A 24,927-nucleotide genomic window follows, 5' to 3' on the forward strand; every position below is an offset into this window, starting at 1 on the left:
CTCTCCAGTTCTCCAGGACCTTTCAAAGATGATGGAGAGCAGCCTGGCAACAACATCTGCCTGCTCCCTCGGTACCTGTGGGTGCATCCCATAAGGGCCCATRGAYTTGTGGATGTCTAGCCTGCCCAAAAGGTCTCTAATCCTWTCCTCCTCCTCCAAAGGAAAGTCTTCCCTTCTCTGGACTTTCTCCCTCACGTCCAGGCTACAGGATTCATGAGGGCTGCCCTTAGCAGTGAAGACTGAAGCARAGAAGGCACTCAGTAATTCTGCCTTCTCTGTATCCCTGGTCACCAGGGCCCCCGCCCCATTCAGTAGTGGGCCCACRTTTTCCCRAGTCCTCCTCTTGCTGCTGATKTATTTGAAGAAGCCCTYCCTGTTGTCCTTRACATCCCTTGCCAGACTCAATTCCAACTGGSCCTTAGCCTTCCTCGCTGCATCTCTACATACTCTGACTGCACTCCTATAATTCTCCCAAGTAGCCTGTCCCCTCTTCCACATTCTGTGYACTTTCTTCTTCTGTCTGAATTTGGCCAAGAGCTCCTTGCTCACCCATGCAGCTCTCCTGCCTCTTCTGTTGCTCTTCTTACTCATAGKGATGCACCGCTCTTCAGCTTGGAGGAAGTGATGTTTKAATACATTTCACATAATACTGAATAGAACCAGAAATTGTCACACAGGCTTTGATGTGCTTGTGTTTTTGCACTGTAAGCCTTGTCTGCTTATATTATACAAAGGATTTTATTTTCATTTACCGATAAACAATCTAAGTGATCTCTCAGATCACATATAAATAAATACCCCAAGAAGCATAATCAAAGCAAAACCATTCAAAATAGACACAACATCAATAAAATGTCTTCCACATCCAYGTGTACTAATCACATTTGAACCACATCTTTATACTAACATCTCCATAGGGCCACAGTTTTTGTGGTGGTTAACACAGTAAGTGTCTCTCTGAGAGCATAAGTACCTCTAGTGAGATGCATGTTGCTAGTTTCTTGGACCAACACACACACACACACACACACACACACACACAGGGAATCTAAACTGTCCCCTAAAAAAAGCCTTCCATACCTATTGCTCTGCCCTCACTGCTCAAATGTCTAGATGTTGCAACAGCAGCGCCAACTCTGTAAAAAGACTGCGAGAGGGGTACGACTTATACCTGAAGCCCAGGTTCCCTGGGACCATGGCTACCAGCCACTGGCAAGTGAGACATGGATTTATTTCCCTGCTTCAGATATCAGAATAAGCACTGAAACTGGAATCAAAGAACTTCCTTTCAAAAGCACCACCTACTACTGTTGAAAACAAAACAAAACCAGTGTTTTAAAATCCTGAAAAACAGCAGTTATGTCTTGCAAGASTAGAGGAGAGTCTCACAGAAACATGCCTACAAGGCTTAAAAGCACAGGTTCTGCTTACCTTTTTTATGCCTTACCTGCTCTTTTCCTCCTACCTGGCAAGCCAGACCCATTCTGATCCTTTCAGTGCACAGAGCAGCTGTGCCAGTACCTCTAACTCTGCTGAAGGAGCCAAATCAGTTCTGTGYGGTGGTAAAAACAACAGTGCTAGTAAAGGGAAGAGGTGGAAAATCACAGATGGTGCTTGGGGGAAAGTGGCTTTTTCCCTCCAGAGGCAGTTTACTTTTACTTTCAGTTTATATGGCCATAGCGCCATTTCCCTGCAGGACGTTCCCCTGTTCTCCTTAAAGTGTCTTAGAGGAGCAGCAGAGACTAGTTTTCAGTGGACTCAAGGCCCCTTCTACGTGGGCACTCTTCACACACACACTCGCACACAACCTGACATCTTCTCCTCAGGCCCAGCTGGAGTTGCTGCACCTGGCAAGTGCTGCAGCCCTGCACCTCCTGCCTGACAAATTTGTACAGGTCATGTGTAAGGGCTCAGGGTAGCCACAAGCAGTAGCCTGGGAGCTGTCTGAAGGGAGACCTCTAACTGCAGAGCCCATCCCTAACTGCGTGTGACAAGTGCATCTTCAAGGAAAAAAAAATAAAACAAAACAAAACAAACAAAAAAACATCAAAGCCTCCCATAAATTCACCCTGTGCTGGAAGCATGGCAGTTATGCWGTACTTAACTCTGAGGCTATCCGCAAGGGAAAGGATCCAGACTTGAAARGGATGTTTGAGTGGAAGAGGTTTATCTTTCTCCATTCAGTGAAAAGAATCACAAGCATAAAATTGTCTGTGACCTTGCAGAAGCTGGAGTCTGAGATTTTGCCGAAGTTGGAGTCTGAGATTTTGCCTCCAAAGCTTTAGGGGATGAAGGGAAGGAAGCTATTTTGTTCAGATTAAAAGAGAAATGCAGCTTCCACAGAGAGGCTATCACATCARATTTGTGAATATTGTAAGACATTTGTCTTCACTGGCAGTAGCCCTGCACTAACTAGGTGCAGATGAGATGAGGATCAGGATAAACCTGTATTGAAATATCACCTGTTTATTTCAAGTTATTCCTATTTCTTTAATTTAAATGTCCCTGGGTTATTCACACTGTGCATTAGTGATTCGCAATGATGTAAATTTACAGATAGCAGGAGAAAAATTAATGAATTCCATTGCTTTCCTTCTTTGAAAGACATTACGCTCRAGATATAGCTCCCTCATTTTATTATGCCTTTTGATCTCCACAGAGTAATCTATTTTCCTGTTGGCAGAGCTGTATAATTCTTGCTAATTTAATATGAATTACATTTATGCACATTTGGCAGAATAGGCCTTATCATGTGTRTATTTCCCAGGTACTCCCTTAAAAATAGGCCAAATTCCACCTATCTGTCTCCTGCAGGTAAGCATGCATGTAACATGATGAATAGTTTAATATGCTGAGGTAGTGCATGGACATACGTACAGCAACAACGTACCTAAACAAGAGGTTCATCACAGGGAAAGGGGAAGAAAGAGCTCATTTTTCCCTCCCTCACAAGTCCTTGCCTATTGCATCGTGCAACCTGTGCTAGGCAGGAAATCCTGTAAATAAGTAATTATGGCTTTCGTTAGGTACGTCATGGTTCCATAGGCCCCACTTGGAGCACTGTCATAGAAAAAGTGGCAAATTCCTGTRGCTATGTCTTTCTCCAAGATGTTATCTGTAGCTCCAAATGATTTCTGGAAAGATACAAAGTAGGAAAAATTAGATATTTATGCTTATTTATTGGATAAGAACATCCTCAAGACTATTCTTCCTTTGTGCTGAATACTGAAAGTAGTTGTCTCTTCCCCCATTAAAGCCTTACTCAGAATTATAGGACACGTGAGACTTAGCTGGATCAGTGCAAGTAAACAAGGAATATCTAACTTCACAGTTATCTATTTTTTTCTTTTTGATCACTCAAATATTGGTAATTCCAAGGATTTATTCTTTGCCTTTGTAATACTCTTATGACTAGGAGTTTATGCAGCAAATCTGGATCTGAATGTTCTCTCTCCTTTACTGTCCTGCATGTGCACATTGTGGTCTCCGAGCTATTCTGTCTCTGGTAGTTACACCTGCACAGATCTAGTGACAGAAGGCTGAATGCTTTCTCTCTCTCAGAGTAGCTCTTGCAGTGTTTTGGTAATCAGAACTCTTCAATCTACCCACTTTTTTTWAAAAAAAAGAGATTGTAAGGCACTAGAACTGAAAGTGTGCTCCTTTTAAATCTCCCACAATTCTTGAATTAATTTTCCAAATACATTTCCAGAAGATACTTAAGTAATTTGGTCTCTGTTGGGGGAAAGCATAATGGGTTGRGGGAAGAGGGGGGAATAACCTCATCACACCTACAAAAAACAAACAAATGAGAAAAAAAACAGAGCACAAATTCAAATGTGAAGGCTTTCCACCACTGTACGTTGAACTCACCTGTTCCTGCAGAAATATGTCATTGGCCATGTGCACTATTCGATCCATGTGGATGATGCCCCCGATGCTGTTCACCTCGATGTCAGACAGGAATGTCAGAACGAGAATAGCTTCCACCAAGAGCTGCCTGTACTCAGGCTGGGATACACGGTTCAGCACTGACTCCACATGCACAGCAAACTTGATTTCACAYGGGGTCATCTGGCAAGTTTGAGTGTAAATGGAAAGAAAAACCTGATAAATCCAAAAGACTAGCTCCCCATATCCTCCAAACACTTAAACATATGCTCCTCTTTGCATATAGGGGTAGTCTGACTAAAGCAAACACAACATTTGTATAGCTTAGCACTTGCAGAAACTTTATGTCACAAGGATCAGATCCTGCAAACTCTTATGCAACTTCCAGAAAACTGTTCCTGTCCTACAACATAGAGGAAGAGCGATGCTTCGCTTGCAAATTAACTCTTTGCTTCTAATCCTACAGCAGTCTCCTGCACTCTCTCTTCAAACTATCTTTCTGACACTGCAGATTGAATCACTGAAATAATTTTGGCTTTGCAACCAAAAATAACCACCTACTTAAAATAAATGCTATTTCACACGCAGCTATAGCTACACTATTTGTAGAGTAACCTAATTTGCACAGGCAGAACTGCGTGGATGTTACGTGAAATGCTGATGCCTTAGGAGGTTTGTGCTTATTTAGTTTGACTCCTTTAAACAGCAAAATTAGACACTGTCAAGGTCTGGCGGACTAAAAATATAAGCCTATTTATCTATACAATAGGAATAAAGTTCTCCATTCTAATAAATAAGGTTGAAATTTGGCAGAAAATTCTAGTTCTTCTCTTCAGCTGTTACCACCCTCTCAGAAAAGAAGGAAACCAGAGGCAAATCTTATGGAATCTGAGAGGAAAACAGTCTCAGGTACATATGCACCTTTCTTTCGTTGACGACTACTGTTCACAGGAGCTGTTTGTTATATAGATGTGAATTTAAAATCTGCCAGAGCACCTAGAGACAGAGTGGCAGTCCAGCTAAGGAAAAAGTGTAAGCAAAGGATACGGACTTAAAGAATCAATGCTTTGGTTAGAAACAGTCACTATTAATTGGTATTTACTTTTAAGACTGTGATGCCAAAATTCTCTGACTAAATTTATAGCATTTTAAAAGAGTGGTGAGCAAGCAATGTATCTACTTTACTCCAAAGTAGAGTTTTTCCTCGCTCTGTCTTAAATGATCAGTATCAGCTGCCCTCTTTCAAGCCCTGCTCAACGTGCACAGCTTGCTACCCTCATCAGTGCCCAGTGAAAGTATGCAGAGGGCAGCTGTCACGAAGGCCCCTGCTACAAACCCGCTCCCAGGCCTGCCCAGAGGGAACTCCTCTGCACAGCCCCAGCCAATGCCAGTGGAGGTACTGCAGGGAAGATCTAGACCTTGGCCCCTTCCCACAGTAGCAGTTACTTCAAATGCTCTTAAAGCCAAGGATTTGCAATAATGGTCTTATTGCATCTTATGCTGTGAAATCAAACACTCAATCACATGGCTGGAAAAGGCATTTTACTGTATTTTACCGTACCTCTCTGGTAGTTGAAGAAGGAAGGACATACCCATCAATGGACAGACCATGGCACTGAAACAAAATATTTTGACAATGAATATGGTTCTTGTTAGTAAATCCAAGAGCTCTCTAAACTAGGCTAGCTTTCCTCCTAGAAATACTGCTCTTTGAAATGTAGCTACTTTTAACAGCAACAAAAAACCCCAAAACAAACAAAAAGAACCAAAATCCCCTCAAACCCACTCTTTAGAAGTATTATTTCACCTTTGCTGAAAAAGTTATCATGCAACCAGTTATTATATAACCAGGTAAATGCTATAAATAACCGTACATGGCCCTTCGGCAATGCAGGGTATTCCAATCTAGCTAATCAATAGCAGCAAAGTACTTGGCCAGTCACTACAGCAAGAGGCACACAAAAAATAAAAGCCAGACAAAAGGAACACTATGAAAGGATGTAGGAATAAAATCCAAGGCAAAAGCATGACAGACCATGTAAGTGAGAACCTTTATTTCATATTTTGTTAAAACAATTTATTTTAGTGTTTGAGATTCAGGGCACCACTATTCAGGGATGTCAACATGTTGCAGTTCTTGGAAATGGGCTAGAAATGGTGGGGAGAAAGTGACAGAAGGGTGACAAAACCTAAATGGCAAGAAGGCAGGCTAAGGAATGACATATGGGGATCTGAGATATAAAAACAAATCAAGAAAAAGAGAGCACTTTTATGAATAGTCCRAAGAGTTTAAGAATGAAAGACTGAAGACAACTTAAATATGTATAATAGCCAGAAAACCACTAAATACTCTCAGCCATTACAGTAGGTGAGGATAGAAGTAATGCTCACTGTATTGAAAGATCCCATTAGTAAATCTAGTGGCTAAATATGACTTGTCTTTGCTGACATCAACACTAACAGCTTCAACACAAGTTATTTTAAAAGCACAACCAAAAGCAGTTTGAGCTGCTGAGGCACATCATCCTTCCAACTGCGTAGGCATGAACACCTCAGTACTGCAAAATGTCGAACGCTGGCTGAAAGCCAGCGAAGCAGAACAGGAGCACAATCACTCTGAAATGAATGGAAATTCTTATGGAATGGAAATTCATGTAGAGTTGTTTCAATACATTTCYATACCACTAATCTCCAAGGTGCTAGCAAGATTTACTTCTCATTTGAAAACAAAAACAAAAAAAAAAAAAAAAGGAGACGAATGCTATACAGCTCTGAAGAGTCAGCAAGAGATCTGAAGACATTCTGAAAGAGTAAGTGCAGTCTCTTACTTCATCCCTTACAGCCTTTTTCACCTGGAGCATATGAACTGCACTGCCTTGCACTGCCCCTCAGTGGCAATCACCACAACTCGCATTAGTCAGGAGCGATGTGAAACAAGCGGTGAAACAGAACTGTACAGCTGGAGCTCAGCGCTAGTATTTTCAGAGGAAATATGCCTTCAAACTAACATGTGAACTTGTGTTAATGAAGCCCTTAYGTATTCAACACATACCTTCCTATTAATAATTCCAGTTTCCATGTAAGCCAACTTCAACCCCCAGCAACACAAAACCTCTGCAGCCATCTTCCCACGATACTGTACAACTTACTTGCTCCCTGCTTTCCATAGGTGTCAACTTACCTTCTGAAGAATCTTCCACACTTTCTCATAAAAGCCAACAGGAACTCTATTAATGGCACCATCAAGCCTCCTCCTGCGGAGCCACTGCCCTTGGCGGTTACGCCAACTAACGCCTCCATCAGAGCCCGTGGGAGAAGTACTAGTGGGAGATGGTGGAGTACTGCCCCTCTGAAAGAAACATTAAAGCCTTTGCAAGCTACCTTTTTCTTCTTCTTTCTTTCCCCCCACCCAAGCCACTGGCACCTCTCCTGACAAGATACATCATTCTGCTACAATGCTAACTCAGAGTCAAGAGAAAATATAGACCATGATGTTGTACTCGATGATGGAGAGGAGAGGAAGGTGTCATTCCTGGTCCCCTTCACAACAAACTTCACTTCTGAAGCACTCCAATCATTTCTGGACAGAATAGGCAAGCAGTTCAAGAAGCCATGACTTGATCAACTCCACTGCTTGGTTCAACATCAGGCATGGCTATTTTAACAAGGAAGGGCTGGCTGGCAGTGGAACTGTTGTGAAAGATGATAGGATTTGCAGGTATATCTGAGCTGGACTTCAGGCTCAGTATTGTAAGAGAACCAAAGGGTCCATGACTCCAGCAAGATAACTCCTCCATGCAAAAAAACTCCATTAATACATGTTGATAAATTGACTTTATACAGTCATGTAATTACCATGCCCACCAAAATTCTTTTGCCCATTAGCACAGCAGCATAGGTGCCTTCTGTCTACCATGCAAGCCCAGAGACTGTGCTCTTCTGTTGCCTCATTCCTTTTTGACACCCTCTACTTTCTGCCTAGAAAGAAGTTCATTGACATGAATTTAACACATGTACTGCCTGAGTAAAGTACTAGGAAAGGTAGCAAATTGGACTGAAAAATGTATGTTTGCTCAGTGACACCACACTGCAAAAGAGACCAGCACATGGAAACCAAGCCCCTTTTTGCTCCTRCTGGTGTCAGTGCAAAAGAGGTGGAGGTCAAGTTCTCTTGATGGTTTGATACATTCTAGTTGCCTTCTTTCCCCAGTGACTGATGTAGTCAGTCCATCTCCTTCACCCCATTTAGCAGCACTAAGGGATGCAAGAGGTCAGCAGGAGGGTCAGTGCCTACATAAAGAACTCATTCTGCATACAATAATTAATCTGGCTACTCAGGTAGCTCATAGAAGCAAAGATCTCATTCAACAACTCTGCGCCTTTGAATCAAACACACAATTGAGGTCTGCTTTTCTGCACTAGTGTGCAGGAGGGTGAGGATGCAGGTCAGACTGAAGAGAAAGGGGTGCATGCTTGCAGTAGGGCTCTGCAATACTGTATTCAGGGCTTTTGAGAGGCGTGACATGCATAGTGAGTTTGGAGATGCAAAGATCCACTAATCATAACTACCAGTTCAAAGTACATATGTAGATGCAAGCTTTCTGCCTCGTCATTACAGATCTGAAGTCTCAGACATGAAATTGAGGTTTCTGTTGGCAAAAATATTTAAACAGTTACCTTCCTTCTTAACTGTGAAAGCTTAGGAAGAACTAATGTTCTCCACCTTAAGAAGCTGACTACCTGGGAAGATACCTGTGCTCATAAAATCTCCATCTCAGCAATTTGAAGTAGTACAGGGTTCATTACTGTCCAGAGACCACCAGCATAAATGCCACATTACTTTTACACACCTATGACACAACCCACCATCAAGTAGCTGAATCTGCTACATTGCTTCACTTGCTGCTTAAGCTGTAGAAAAACTAAACAAACCTGAGTGTGAGACTGTAAACTTCTAAGATTACAAATAAGAACACATTCCAATAAAGGTGAACTAAACAAAGAAGTAGAATTTGAAAACAAGTTTTCAGGCAAGAGAAGCCACAAGAAGTGTTTAGACCTAACGCACAAACAGTGAAGAAAAGGTGCAAATTTACAGATGGCATTTTACCATGGACTTGGAAGTGAACATGCTGCTGGACACAGAATGGCCCTCATGGAGAAGCTACGGAACAAAAACAGACACCAACAAGTCAGCCAGACAGACGTGACAGAACAGCACACAAATAAGTTCAGGTAACTCATCCACACAAACACGGATTAGATTCAGTTACTCAGAGGAAAGCCCTGGCAGCGTCTGGCCTCTTGCACTGCCGCACTTCTGCTGGTATCTGATTCCCAGACTCACTATGAGGCCACTCTGATGTGCCAGGAACCTGCTTTGTTGCAATAAAGCCCAGGCTTCGCACAGCATCTACCTAACTCCGGCACAGCAAACACAAACCAACACAGTTTAAGACACAGGCACCCCRCCCCGCCCCATGACTCAGGGCTAGAAAAACACCCCGAGTTTTCCACTTCTATTCACCATCTGTTATAATGTCAGTAGCTTCTGTTTGTGCTAGGTCATCTTATTGCAGAAAATCTGCAAGCTGTCAACTGGGTGGGCAGTGCTGAGCAAAAAGTTGCAAGGCAAAATTTTCACAGAAATATGGATGCACTAACTCTCACCTGTGACACTTTTCTGTAATTGCCCCCTCACATCTTGCCCCATAATTAAATGTTAATGTTTCAGACTGGCTATCCAGGTAATGGCTTGATTTTACCTCAAACAGCTGCAGGAATCACAGAGCTGTTGCTCAACTCATCAGCTCTTCTGTAAACAGACGTTTGTGCAAGCATTTGAAATGTTCCTCATAATGTTAAACTGAGCCTCCTTCCCCTGCTAGTACGGCATTTAGTGAATTATTTAGAGTGTAGTGAGGCATAGTGGAAAGCAACATAAATGGAAAGATGGAGGTAACAAAACAAGAAGAGTTAATTCCTCTGTGCAACAAAAAAGTTTGTCTAATTCAAAAGCAATGCATGAAATACCTTTCCAGTCTCATACTCCAAAGGCTTTCAGGCTCAGGTCTACCTCTTTATTCAGAATAAAATAATGCTGCCACCTAGTGCCACATCCCTATTCCTTCCCAGAAATGAAGTCAGACATTCAGAGTCTGACATGAGACTGACAGCCATGCTCAAACTTAATTACCAAAGTCACTTCAGAGCCTGGAATAGAGTCTGCAGGAAGCAGCTAGCAGCATCTGCACAGGCACAGCTGCCCTAGGGGAGGGAACAAGCAGCCTATGCTAGAGTACTGCAGCAATACATCTCAAACACCATGACCATATCTCACAAGAAAGAAACTGTCTCATGGGAACCTTTACTTCCCTGCTTGATCCATACCAGGTACAGAATTACTAACTAATCTTTAGGTCAACACCAAAATGGACTACTTTTAAGAACATAGAGAAATACAAAGCGTTCAGAATGGAGTGGCAGGAAGTCAATTTCATACAATCAAAGGAAAAGACCACATACATCCTTAAATTTACAGAAATGTTCTCAGACCAAATGAAGGCCTTGTTCCTTAAGTTCTCAGGAAAAAGGGTCTTTCTAAAATATGTTCTTAATATACCACTTTATTCTTATAAATAATTTTCCCAATTGTTACCTTTGTATTTACCTACAGCAAATAAAATTACTAACAGAAACAACCAAAACAAATCCACTCAACAAAACCATCAGTCAGATTCATTCAGAACACTTGGCATGCATTTTGTACAGTATCTCTAAACATTCTCAGTTGCTGTGCAGTTTAAAGTATTGAACTTGCTCCAAAAAAAATAAAGAAAAATAAATAAATAAATAAAGCTCTAGCAGTAATCATCCCTCCATTCTTGAAGAAAAACAGAAAGCATGCAACCCAATACTTCTTTTCTTCAAGTGTATCTTTCCCAAGGGGCATGTAGACTGTATCCGACTCATGCAGAATACAGGAATGAACACTTCAAAGCTTCTTTTTGTAAATCTGACTTTTCCTTAGCTAAACATTAAAAAAAAAAAAAAAAAGCTGTTTTAAAGTTGATGCCATGAATGCATTAGAAGTCACTTGTGTCCTTTTGTATTCAGAATGTGAAACAAGAACAGAAAAGGAAATATATTCCCTTCTTCCCTCTACTTAGTGATCAACTTTAAACCAAATGATCTCTGCAAATTTTTGTGATTTATAAGAATCTACTTGACTTTAAAAATGGTCTGCTGAAATTAACATGCACAAGTTCATAAAAAAAAGTTCCACAACAGCTGTGTTTTCTGATGAACTCGTTAACAGAAAATCCTCACCTGCTTCATCTCACTCTTCAATTTAGTAATACCACTTCTTTCTGTTTTGGTTGCTCCAGAATGTCCCATTTCATGAATAGAAATTGCAGGGCTAGATGAAGAGGAATCTACAGGTCGCACTAAAAGAAGCRAATGGACATTTTAACAACTCTAGAGGTAGGTAAGCAAATGAGACTGCACATAGAAGAGAAAAAAAGATATATCCTTTTCCAGTGTACAATGCTCTGGGCGAAAGCATCCATTCAAATCATTAGTCAGTACTTCAAACCTGACTAGGTCAAGTTAAGGGCCTAAATCCATACTTGGGTATTGGGGAATGATTTTTCCAAGACACTGAGCAACTGTAGCTTCAAATGACATCAGAGATACAGTGAGTCTGTGAGGACTTAAGAATGGGCCCAGGAGGCAGCTGAAATGCCAGTCAGAAATACCTGATTATCACAGACGTGCTCTTTGAAGTCAGGTTAGACATACCCTTTTCATGGTTTCCAGTGGGATCACATTAATCTTTCTTCATTTTAAAAATTTGCATTTGTATCATTGAAAACTTGATATAATCAATTTCAATATAAGGCAGCTTTCATTAAATGTGTTTTATGTATCCTCCTGGCAGACATGCACATGTACTGCCCATCTGTGTTTAATACATTACCTGTAACTATTTTATGTGACTGGAGAGCAGATTTGTACTTAACAAGACAATCTAAATTCACATTTGAAGTTCTCTCTCAACATATACAAGCACTCAAACAGACAACTCACAGCTTCTTTCCACACCAAACTCTTTTCCACTCAGAATATGGTGTAGGAGACTTTTCATATCAAAGGGGCTTAGATTCATCAAACTCTCCGAAGCTTCTTCACCTAGTTAAAGTAAAGAGACAAATATCACTACAGACTGATTTAAGTAAAAACTGCAAGAACTATGAATAACCAAGGCTCAAATATTTAAASTTAATGGCACTGGATCCCTAAATACATATGCATAATTTCATGATCTGGACTTCAAGCACTTACTTAAAACCTACATCAGTTTGAAAAGTATGCGTGGGTGATACGGAGGGTATTTCGTTAACTCAAAAAAGAAAGTCCATAAATGCATGTTCAATGAAGAAGTTAACAAAAGATTTAACATGTATGATTGCAAAGTCAACCACTGAGGTGAGGCAGGAATAAACCCACAAGTACCTCTTATGGCAAAATGCTCTTACCTGAGCAGTTGAGACTCCGAGCCAGCTCAGTGGCCATCACCTGAATTATCAGTCCAGTGCGGAGTCTGAGCATCTCTGCAAAAAGGCTAGGCTGAGACCGGACATACATTGCCAAATACATAATCATTTCCTGTGAAGACAAACCCATAAAGGCACTGGTTCAGGTTTTCTTTCTCAATCACCAACCACATAATGAACAGTTGCATCATCCTGGGCACAGCTTAAAGAACTTTTTTGTCACACGCTCTATACCTGTGTCAGGACTGCAATACTGATGTCTTGGCCACTGGCTTCATAAATAAGATCTGTGAGCTCCTCAGGTGGCAATGGGCTGAAAGAAAGCATACTACACTTAACAGCAAGTACCTGAGTTACTGCTAAATTCTTCAATGCACACTGGAACCAAATCACCTAAGAACATCTTTAGGCATCAAGGTAGAAAGGCCTGTGCTGCACAGCTCCTTCTGAAGGTGAGAAATAGGTTTGAAAACAAGACGTATCAGCAGAAAACTGAAAGATAGGCTGCTTCTAGAACTAAGAGCTCCAACTTACGTGGTAATGGTTTTCTCACGTGGTTCTGGTGGCAGGCCCACTGTCAGTTGCTTGTGGTGTGACAGAAGGTCTGTGCAAGCCTATCAAAGTGACAGAAAGCAAGAKATCTTTCTCTGAGTCATGTGGAAATGATAGGTTTTAATTCCAGAAAATGAAGCATTTCTTTAACTATTTCTAAGTGCACTTCAGTTAATTACTAAATGTACAGATCCAGCAGAATACTGCACACTAATACACGTTGCCAAAGCTCCACCAACTTTAACATGGCCAGGAGAGGCTGGCCAGACTGAAAGCCTGATTTCCCCCTTAGAAAACTCAGCAACATAATGCTTAAGGACTCCGGTGGGGCTGGAGAKATCAAAAAAAGGACTTTAACCTTTATCATAAACTTAAAAAAGAAAATGGCAGTAATAGTTACAAATCCTATGCACTAATTTATGTCTTAAAGAAGCACAACAAGATCCATGGCATCACATTCCTGAATGAGGCACCCAGCTACATTCTGAAATAGGTGTTCTCCTTCAGTACCACAGTGTTTTACTCTTTTGTTTTGACTTCCTTCAAAAGTGAGTGTTTAGTTTACCTGTTATATCTTTCTGGATCAAAGACCTCACAAAGCAACATTCCTCAGATTAAGAGCATATTTTCCCTCCATAAAGGTGGAACAACACAAATCATTTCTGATCGCATTCTCCCCAATTCTTTGTCGATATCTTAACTTAACACACACAACCTTCTGTGAGCATAACTGTAGAGCTCATACAAAATGTCTTGTGGATGGAAAAAGGGTATGTACTTAATRGAAGACCACACATGGCAGCCATCACAAATTGCTTTCCACAGATGAGACTGTCAGTAAAGAGGTCATTCTAGGTATGACAGTCAGAGCTTTGGAGACKGCCAGGAACAGCCAGGGAGAGTTCCTGGGAAATGTGCAGGGATAAATAGGAGATTAAATGTCTAAAACAGCTGAAAGGAAATGTTTTTGTAATGTTAAAAAAAAAAAATCTCTACCTTTGCAATAGATCTTTTTTGTTAACCTTAAATAGTTCCAGACATTTTAATGCTCCTGTACATCCACATATACTCACACTACAAATTGTATGCCCAGGGGAACAAAAATAGTCAGATAATGGTCATCTAGCATCTCTAGATGCAGTCTCTAGCATCATGATATATTGGTCCTCAAAAATGTTTATACACAATTGAAATACGTCATCAACAATGATAAGTACAGGTTTTAAAGTACATAATTAAGCCTCTGTGATAATACAGATTAAATGAAGCCTTCAGAATCATTTACAGTTCAAAGTTTCAACATTTCCACTCCAGCCTTAGCATTTTTCTAGTATTCAAAGGTGGATATATTATCATAAGATTTTGGGACAGAAAAGCAGAGGTTATTGAGAAATGCTGCACTATRTATGTTGTGAGGAAAGAACAGAAGGCAGCAAACAGGCCCCACTAGAGATTTTGTCCTTCACATTGCTAGCTGTATTGTGTTTCCAGACTGGAAATTGAACYAGCATTATTTATTTTTGTCATACCTCAGCCAGGACTTCCACTTTCTTTTTAAGTATACCAGAAATATAACGGATTAAGCCCCACTCTTGATTGAGGCCTGCCTTTCTGTAGAGCTCATTGAGCAGACAATGAACAGTGACACCATATTGTCCATTTAGCTCTGTATCCCAATCAGGACCCCTGCCGTAAAAGAGACAAAGTAATTTTTAATACATAAAATAAACAGATTTCTAAGGGGTCTTTTATGAAGGGGAGAGAGAGAGAGAGAGAAAGCAGGAAGCCTACAATGCTACACTGCTTAAGCCTATCACACAGTGAGTAGTCTGATTCTGACTGAATTCCTCATTCAGGCAACAGACTTAAGTAGCACAAGGCCCACAGGCCTTCACCAGAAATCAGTTACATGTGGGCAAAAACTCTTGATAACAGGAACTTTCAAACTAACTTGAGCACTCACTCAGCCATAAGCCTGTGACTTCAAAGCAACCACCCAGTAAAACTCTCATCAGGCTTTAAAATAACCACRCATACAATATTTTGCTGAAGGAATACTCCCTATTTGTTGCTCTTTAATAGCAGAATTCAGCAATTTCTTCAGAACACTGAAGATGGGAGATGTCTCAAATGACTCTACAAGTTTTTCACCTTGCCTCTTTCTTAGCTGTTGACCAAACTTTCATGCTTCTTACTGACTGGTAATTCAGAAAAGCTTCATGTTCCTCTCCCAATTTTGAAATTCACTRCACAATGGCAAGAAAGGTGCTAAACGACAATGTTCTGATATATAATAGAATGGCCTTTCAACTCCTATTTTAGTGACAGAGTGTCTGCCTGCCCAGTGGAGACCGCTGCAGTGAAACAGGTCCAAAACAAGAAGGTAAAGGTGTTACATTCAGTTAAACAACAAAATGACAATTCTTCAGGATCTCATTTGCTCTTTAAGAAAAGCTGCTGAATGTTATGCTCAGGAAAACAAGATAATAAGAGATGAGGTCCTCAGAGGAGGAAGACTAAAACACAAAATAAGGAAGCCCAGTTAAGGYTAGAATACACATCTTTTAAATTTAAAAGTTAACTTTCTGCCAGAATCCAGCAGTGCTCTCCTGCCTAGGGAAAAGAAAAAAAAAATGCTCTAGATGATGATTCTGTTGGTTTGTCTTTGTACTTTATTCCCAAACTTGTTTAATCAATAGATATTTACTAAACCCAGAAGCTTGGGTTAGACTATTCCCAAGACCTTATTAAAGGCCATGGAGTTCAGCCAATAGCGGATTTAAACATGCAAGTAGAGAAAAATAACAAGCGCTCATTAAAAATGCATTTGTGGTTAAGTCAGAAGATGACTAGATAAAATACCTCTCCAAATACAGCTCACTAACTGCACTAACACACACTTCCCTCCTTGTRCGTAAAGATACTCTAAGTTCACAAAAATTTGGTGTGCCACAAATACAGCCAAGACACATTCTCATTCAGGTAAAGGATTAGCACATTTCACTTGCGATCCTGACTGCTTAAATATATTTGCAATTGTGCACCAATCCACTCACTGAAATTTGCACAAGTGTATTCTGTATCCAAGGTTATCTATTTATATCAAGTTACCAGAAAATATTCCTATTAAAATACAAACTATTTTAACCTCTTCCTCCAAAAACCTGAACCAGCCCTGAACAGTTTACCTGAACAGTGGCAAGCTTTGGCACAAGAATAATCAGAAAGTTGTGACGAAACTTCAAGAYGTTGAACCTTACATTCAGATAACTTACTTTAATATATGCAAGACATATAAGATATCTGCTTGATCATGGAGCGTTGGACATGCCTTCAGCTGTTCAACGAGCTTCCTGCAATCTAAATCACCATGAGCATCTTTAGGTAAGTGCAAAACATTTTCACAACCCTGGTAACAAAGACAGATGAAAAACAAACAATGAAAAAAAGATAATGAAGAAAATAGTAGACCAAATCCATAAACTGCATCTTCCCATTAAAGAAGATGGGAGATCTCACAACACAGCTCTGCATTTGAAATAGAGACATCACGTAGTTCTTGTCAGACTACACACACATGAAAAGGAGGTTAATCCCAGGAAATGCAAAGGCCAGAAAGCATCTTTTTTTTTCTGATTTCTGTTCAGACAACAAGGAAAGCCACTTCTGGACAAAACCTGGTATTCTGTAGAAGAAAACCAAATGATTTGCATGTTTTTCCTGTCACAYGCTGTTACTTTCAGAGTTAGAAGCAGAAGGATATTAATCTATTTATTTATTTATTTTTAATTAACAAATATAGTTGTAATCAGTATTTTGTAAGTTCTCTCTCTACCCTGTGTATGTGTGGCACTTCATATATGTAGATGTTGCCATCAAAAGTTTTCCAAGTTTATAAAACATATATGTAAACCAATCGGATAAGGCAATGCTGTGGTGAATTCCTGGATGAAGAGAACTTCTGTTCAATAAACTATTCAGCAATTAACATGCTCCTGAGTTACCAATTCCATGGATGCTCTGTAGAGTGGAATCCTTCAGGAGATTGGAAGCAACTTCTCAAACCCAACCTTGGCAGCTGATCATCTATATTAGGACTGAACAAGGCCAGTCCAGCCTCATCTTCATGCCTTAAGGACATCTGTCATTTCCTACACTCACCTCCTGCCCAGAAATTACAGTAAGTATTTCTTGCAGAACAATTCAAAAAAGCTGTGCACTTTCTGTCCTTCCCTTTAGTCTCAACTGGACACACACATTATAATGTGGGCTTTGGCCCTTAAAAATAAGCACGTATTGTATTATTTTCTGTTTTGCATGCACTATTAGAGATTTTCTATCTGATAATGTCTTTTTAACCAAAAGCCTTCCACTGGCCAAAACAAAAAAAAATAAAATAAAATAAAACAAAACAAAAAGATACAAACCAAGGGAGCAACTACCCAGTGCTCATACTAGGCTAAGGAAAAGGGAAATAAGCACATTGCAGTTTCCCAGTCAACTCAGGAAAGGCCACAGTACTGAGTATGAAAAAAACACAAACAGCATAAACATTCCCACCATCTACCTTTGTCTCAAAAGAGTGGGGATTATCAACAAGATTCAGAGACTTCCGATGTGTGTTCAGAACTTTAGTGGGAAGAGACATGGAAACAGCTGGAAAACAAAGCCACCAAAAAAAAATAGTTGTGTCAGTAACATGAAAAGCGAGAACACCTGCACAAAGCAATCGTACTAGCTGACAACAGGAAAGCCTCTGAGAGTCAAAATACATGAGGCAACACTTCTGAGATACTGTGAATGGAACTCAAGAGACAAGCTTGYGCTCATGTTTTTGATCCTACCTTCCTGCAGGCTTGTTCCAAGAATTAAGATCAATATATCTAAGGCTCAGGCACTACATGCTCAGCTGATGCTTCTTCTGACARTCCATGGTTCACAGGTCTTAGAGCCCAATGAGCTACCTAACTAAGCATTTTACATATTTTAATGGAGAAATGTACATGGAGAAAATGGTCTAACTGATATGATATCATAATTAAAATGGTCATGGTAAAGGCAGGCTAATGTTCAGTTAACTTCATACGCTGATTTTATCAGAGGCTCAGATGACATTACTTATGAAAGATGAGAGAAAAGATTAAGAAAAAGCTTGAAAATTATTACTACATATTTTGAGGAGAGAGAATCTGAAGTCCACTAAAGTTAAGACAAGCATTCCCTTAACCAGGGCACTGGATACTACAAACCAGCTTATACAGTACTGAATATATAGAGATATACTGAAACCCAAATAACGCACCAACTGAATTTGCAAGTTCTTCAATCAATCTACTACTAATACAGTATTATTAGGAATACTGTCCTCCCTCCCTACTCCATTTGTTCTTTTAGACTTAGAGTACATAAGTAAGCTTATTTATGTACCCACCAAGACACAGGATTGTGCAGACGAGTCCAAAAWCATTTTGGACTAATTTCCTTGCAACTACAACATACTTGCACCATTACTTCTTTTTTAAAGACAGAATTGGGAAATACACGAATTTAGCCTTTTAGTACCTAGAAAAGGTTTTCTATTGTTACCATTAAAGAAGTGTTAAACAGAAATACCTGGAACCTCCAAGCCCTTTGCCTTGGCCATTATTGACAGTATCTCTCGTGTAGAATGGTTTGCACTGAACACAGGAGGTTGATCAGCAGCCTTTGAAGTTGGAGGCAGGTATGACTTCAGCGCTGTACTCTGCAGAACATCATTTATATACTGGTCCAGCTCATCCTGGCTGTCTAGTGTGACAAAAAGAGTTTATTAAAAACAAATACATATAAGTTATCATTGCTTTCTGTTTTAGACACACTATTCCATTCTTGCTTATACAGAAGGACACACAAAAATGCAAGATCATATGGGATTTTTAAAGCTGAATAAACTGGAAAGAAAAARCCTCAACGTTTTGCTTCTTTTCAAAAGGGAAAAATAACTTCCAATGTAACAGCTTAAAAGAAAATCTGCTTTAAAAAAAAGTTTTTTTCCTCTAGCTGCTAGCCCAAAGATCAGCTCTTCTACGCATACTCACATGTCTTCCTCACACTTTTCTCCTCCCTCYGTTGTCTTCCATACACATCCAGTCTGCTGATTCTTCAGACTCAGCTTTACTGCAGCAGTTATTGGGCAATATCCTACTAAGGATGTGGGAAGCATACCCATGGTATGCATAGGGAAGGAGCAAACTCCTTCTCCAAAGTCAGTCATGCACATACTGTCGTCATACTGATGCACGAGAAACCTGAATGACTATGAGATGTGCACAAAATAGATTCTACATTCTAGCCAAACCTGTGCTCTACTGATAATATTTGAAAGAGAAAAAATATGAAGTTAAATACTATCACCTTTTTCACAGAAATCTGTCGGATAGTCTTCGTATCCATCTTCACTGTCAGGACTGCAACGACCTCCATTAGGGTCATCAAAGAGTTTTACATCACAGTCTGGATCCAGGAAACTCAGGTGTGTATGGAAAGAAGTGGTAAGAAATTCTGATAGCTTGCCTATTTTCACTCTGCAAACAGGAAAGCACACCAGAGAGTGTTGACATTGGTACTGATTAAAGCTCACTGAGCTGTCAACTCCTCCTTCAAAAATCTACTAGATCCACAGTCAATCCACCTTTGGTAACTAGGAAGAAACCAATGCAGGGTAAAACAAAAGTGAACAAAACAAACTAAACCCTGCAGGCCCAGCTGGGTTCTACTCTAGTTATTAACCTGTGTTACAGTAACACACATAGGCCTAACTCAAAGCCTCATCATGCAAAGCTCTGAATGTTTATATGAAGAGAGATCATATATGACAAAAAGAGACTGAAGTTTTCACGACAGTAGCATCTTTTCACAGAACTGCAGTGCTGTTAGGATGACAAAAAGCCCATCCAATTGTCTTTCTGTTTGTTCTTTAATTGGTATCTTTTTCTGAYAATAGGGAAGTAATGTGACATCACATTAACTGCCTTTATATGCAGATGAATGAAACACATGCTGATCAATACTACATGTAATTCATGTTTAAGATACGTTCTTTAAAAGATAACCAGCTAAGACTGAGCTTTTGTATTTCCAAGGTCTGTCATTAGTTTTTCATTATCTTTTAATGCCAGTCACAGATGGTATAATTTTCTGAGAGATACACCCTTCCCATTGTAATGGAGGTCCAGCTGCYATCTAATTTCCACATAATAATTATAGCTGAAGTTGTTGTCTCTGCAGAGTGCCAGCACGAAGCATTATCACATGCTTAAATACAAAGCTTGGATTTGATTAATAAATAATTTAAAAAARTTGCTTGGGATATTGACACTACCTTGCGCCTCCAAAATAGCCATCCTCTAATTTTCTTATGGTGGCAAGAACTGCTGGATGAATGTCAGCACCATCATCAACTAAAGAAGAATAAACAAAGAATTTTGAAGCTTAGCAACATGTTCTTAAATTATCAGGACTAGCCAAGTGGATTATTGGCTGTTCTCTATAAAATAAAYGAGACAGAAGTTAAAACCAGAACCCAGAAATGCTATTAACATTACTTTACTCAAAAATAAACAAAAGCAAACCCACACTGCACTCATGACAGGTTCCACRGGTTTTCTATCAAATCTTTTTGAACAGAAATAGCATGGGTATGATGGGGAGATGCGAGTATATCGAGGGGGAGTAAAACCAAAACAAAATATAAACATGTCATCCAAGTTCAGCACAGACTTGAGAAAGTTAAACAGTACTTTTGATGTTAAAACTCAGATGTTGAAACAGTCATGCCATCTGTCTCCTCTCAAAACCACCCCCATCCTACTCCTCCACAATAATCTACTTTGCTTGAAACAGAGAAAACAAAGTCTACCGAGCATTGTGTGGGTGATTGGAAATGTCAGGGTTGGTCTTCCAGTCATCCTCCAGCAAGAAGTGAGGTAAGCCAGCTCTATCTTGAGCATCTCCACAATCATCTGATTGTCCAGAGCCAGATAGAAGTGATGCTGGTCTGTAAACTAGAGGACAGAAAAATAACATGCACCAGTAGATGTGAATGAATTAACAGAGGAGGAGAAAATTAAGGAAAGCGCTGACAAAAGCCACATGAATTACTGTTGATCAGAGTGCAGACTAAAAGATTTAACCTAACTGGGCTGCTACTATCACAAAAAGATCCATGCTTTTATTGAAAATTCATGTTCTCATACTTGCAGGCTGATTATGAAAAAAAAAAAATCAAGCCATTCGAATAAAAAGATGATCATGCATGTCAAATACAATTTTCCTAGTAACAAATTACAGTAACCTTGATCTGGAAGCGTCCTAAATGTGGAAGAACAACAACAAAAATAAACAGGTTTAAGCACACACTATACTCTTGGGAACAATCTGAAAGACAAGCAGAATACAGAAAAGCTGACAGTTACTGTAGAAAGAAGTTGCATTAAATGTACAATGGTAAAGCTGCCCACCACAACAGAAGGCTAAGAATAACAGTAAGAGATTATTGTAGTTATATTGAGAGCTGGCAACCAAAAAAACTGGACAAAATGTTGTACAAGCAACAATAAAAAGTTAAGAAACTGCATAATTACTGGAGAGAAGTGGAAGAGCAAGRCTAGAATGCAAAATAAACATCAATTAGTAAGAGATGTAATGGATAGTAAGAAAACACTCTGTAAACATATCAGAAGTAACACAAAGGAACTACAAAACTTAATAGAAAAGGAGAGAGGATATAGAGCAATTGAAGCATTCAATGCTGCCTTTATGCTAGAAAAGCAGAATTGTAAGAGATTAGCCTGAGCAGGGGAAGAAAAAGTTAAACAGCACCTAAAACCAAGCAGGCAGAGGCTATAGAAACTACTTCACAGAACTTAAGGAACTAGCCAAAATAACCTCTGAACCACTAGCAATTATTTTTGAGAACTCAGGGAGAATAGGTCCCAGAAATCAGCAGAGAAACAAACACACTGTCAGTCCTTAAAAATGGAAGAGCCAGGATAACACTAGTCAATCCACTTCCAGTACCTGAAAATATACAGCAGAACAAAGCCAGTTTGAGTGTGCCACAGTAATAAAACTGATGAAACAAGATGGCCAAACAGTCACATCAAAAAAACACTCTCAGCAAACCAGTCTAATTTCTTCAATTTCCTTCTTTGGAAGCAACAAGTAGCAGCAGACATATCTTTAGTTTTGCAAAGCTTTTGACATTAATGAGATAAAAGAAACAACATCTGATAAAGCATAACTGCTTGAAAAATTGTTCCTAACAGGTAGCTATCAACTGCTCTCTCAGATTCAGAGAATAGCTAAAGGGGATCAACCTTTGCCCCACACTTGGTCTATATTTTTATTGAAGACCTAGATGGGACACAAACTACAAAAATAAGAATTTTGTGGACATTACTGAAGATCAGCACATATGAGTTAAGCACTACTTTTGTGTGTTTAAGTTCACCTTTAAAAATAAAAAAAAAAAACAAGGGTTGAGGAGGTCTGGCTTTGAAGAAGTATAATGGAAAAAGTTATGGAGGTTTTAGTAAATTATGGAATAAGCAGGAATAGCAAGCACTTTGCTGATGCAAAGATAAATGCCATTTTGGAATGTATTAATAAGTATGTCCATATTGACACATGGCAAGATTTCAGCTGGAATACAGGGTCCAACTTTGCCCAACACACTGTAAGATACTGACAAACAAAGAAATTCAAAGGAGGGAAAAAAAATCCTAAAGAATTTTTGCTCAACATAGGAAAGAGATTTAAGATCAGGTCAGGAGAGATGACACAACACAATAACCAATATTCCACACATGAAATTTGTTATGAAGTTGGCTGTGATCAATGGACCTGTAGGTATAGGAAGGTATCAACAGTATTTGCAGCAAATTTTATTATGTTTGGACTTCATGAAGCACTGCAGCAGGCCATCTGTGGAGTCCACTGAACCTCCTCCACTGGAATTTAAAGACCRCATTACTCAAACAGCTGTTAGCAGCGCATGAGCACTATTTATCCTGCTTCAGTTCCACATGTTTGGAGTCACTGACCCCTTAGCCTTCTAATATAAATGCTAGAATAAGGCTACAGTTAGAAGTGTATAGCTTTTCATTAAACATAAAAAGAGCCACTGATTCTGAAGATCCAAGCCTCTGGTTATACTGAAAAAGGCATTAAATAGAACAAAGAGAACCATCCTTTTCTCAGCACTATTGACCCTTGCAACAATATACTGAAAAAGTGTATCATAGTGTCTGGGGGGTTATAAATCTTGGTATGCTCAGGTGAAGTTAGGTTTTCCATCAAAGTGATCAGTAGGCATATATATCAAGTAACCCATTCTGGGAGAAACTATTTATTCCATTAACTTGAACATTAGTTAGGGCAGAGATCAGTAACAACTTTGTTCTATTGATTTACCATATCCTTCTGAGGCAGAAGCCAAAGAAGTCAGACTCCATATGGCAGAAGAGAGATTTATCAGCATTCCTATCATGTTTATCATCCAACTCCCCAAAAAAGAAAACAAAGTACATTTGTTTTATCAGCCCTGTTCCATCCAGAGTAGAATGACAGTACATAACAGCAAAGTCTTTCACTAATGATTAGCCATTAAGTAAACCGATTTCTCTGCTAGTTTTACATGCTCACCTGGGGGGTAAAAGCAAATATTTGATTTCTTATCACATACAGCTTGGAGGTACCTAGCACTCCAATGTGTCGGTGTGGCCGTCCACTTAGTTTCATGCTCTTGTTCCGGCCTGTGAAGAAAGAAAAAAAAGGTAAGTCTCACTTAACATTCCCTGTTCTTCTCCAGATATTTAAAAGAGCTGAGTCCCAGTGGTGTGGTTTTCCATAACAACYTTTTTAGACAGAGATCTGCTTCATTGACATGGGCAAGGTAGAATAAAGAAAGAAATAGATTTGGATGCTACAGATCACTGTTTTGTAGCAAACCTTAGTATCACACCTATACCATATACCTTAGGACTTCAGCTTCTTCAAGGACTCAGCTGAAGAAGAAAACAAACAAACCCCCCCTCCTTCAATGGCTATAGGAATATGTTCTTCATTTACAGTCAATGCTCAGCACCCAAAACTTCCCACTGAGAACAACAAGAGACATGTCCTTTCAAAAAATGAGGCCATCAACATGTAACAGAAATTGCAGTATTTTCATTGTAGAAGCTTAAAAATTCTGGCCTATAAAAGCTTAAAATACATCCAAATACAAAGACAGAAGTTCTTTTCATGGTTATTTCAACACTAGATTTTTTTTTTGTGAAGAGAAGGAATTAATGAATCCTTATCATCTGAATCAGTCAGATGTGCAGGAGAAGGTACCTTAATTCCTTTGACATTATGAAGCGCAACAACAGCAAAACCCTGAAGTCTCAAATTCCAGAACCAAACAGAGTATCAGCTATGAAAAGTCCAGCTGACATTTTGTGCAGATGATGGTTCATTAATCATCTAGAATAGCAACAAGGTATGTGATGTATGCAAACCATGGAAACCAAATGAAACCAGTCACAGATAACAACCAGCATCACCTTAAACAGGACACGGAGAATAGAGGAAGTCTCAATCTGTACCAAGCCTCAAAAGCTGTCAACAACAGAAGTTCTGACACTGTATCAAACCTCCCTACAGAACATACACATGTTCCTGGTCAGGAAACAAGGTATTAAATACAACATGCCAGATTAAGTCCAGAAAAGCTAGTTTTAAAAGCAAGTGAAATTTGAGCTTTGGAACCACAAGCAGAAATTCAGCCTCACAAGAAACAATTAAATGTATATTCTATTCGCAACACCTAAGAACCAGATCAGATCTTCAAATAAAGAAGCAAAAAAGGTAGAAAAACATGGGGAATATCACACACAGTGTTCTTCTA

General features: G+C 39.5%; 1 protein-coding gene across 2 annotated transcripts in view; it reads right to left on the bottom strand.

The window, feature by feature from the left end:
* Nucleotides 1-342: 342 nt before the first annotated feature.
* PHKA2 (phosphorylase kinase regulatory subunit alpha 2) overlaps nt 343-24,927 on the bottom strand; it is a 47,384-nt gene continuing 22,799 nt past the window's right edge. Inside the window, exons 15-32 of one of the 2 annotated variants that reach the window (XM_085323171.1) lie at nt 23,682-23,791; nt 20,896-21,040; nt 20,359-20,437; nt 19,392-19,561; nt 18,612-18,785; nt 17,566-17,654; nt 16,274-16,407; nt 14,528-14,684; nt 12,981-13,060; nt 12,681-12,759; nt 12,429-12,558; nt 11,980-12,081; nt 11,218-11,336; nt 8,999-9,052; nt 7,070-7,237; nt 5,450-5,503; nt 3,871-4,071; nt 343-3,134 (exon numbers count right to left, since the gene is read on the bottom strand). In XM_085323171.1, coding sequence (XP_085179297.1) covers nt 2,961-3,134; nt 3,871-4,071; nt 5,450-5,503; nt 7,070-7,237; nt 8,999-9,052; nt 11,218-11,336; nt 11,980-12,081; nt 12,429-12,558; nt 12,681-12,759; nt 12,981-13,060; nt 14,528-14,684; nt 16,274-16,407; nt 17,566-17,654; nt 18,612-18,785; nt 19,392-19,561; nt 20,359-20,437; nt 20,896-21,040; nt 23,682-23,791 — 2,219 coding nt within the window. In that variant the 3' untranslated portion in view covers nt 343-2,960. The remainder of the gene's footprint in view (nt 3,135-3,870; nt 4,072-5,449; nt 5,504-7,069; nt 7,238-8,998; nt 9,053-11,217; nt 11,337-11,979; nt 12,082-12,428; nt 12,559-12,680; nt 12,760-12,980; nt 13,061-14,527; nt 14,685-16,273; nt 16,408-17,565; nt 17,655-18,611; nt 18,786-19,391; nt 19,562-20,358; nt 20,438-20,895; nt 21,041-23,681; nt 23,792-24,927) is intronic. The other variant, XM_085323172.1, reaches the window with a different exon arrangement.

Source organism: Rhea americana, unplaced genomic scaffold (assembly GCF_003343005.1).
Source record: "Rhea americana isolate MKP2758 unplaced genomic scaffold, rheAme1 scaffold_82, whole genome shotgun sequence".
NCBI classification, from domain to species: domain Eukaryota; kingdom Metazoa; phylum Chordata; class Aves; order Rheiformes; family Rheidae; genus Rhea; species Rhea americana.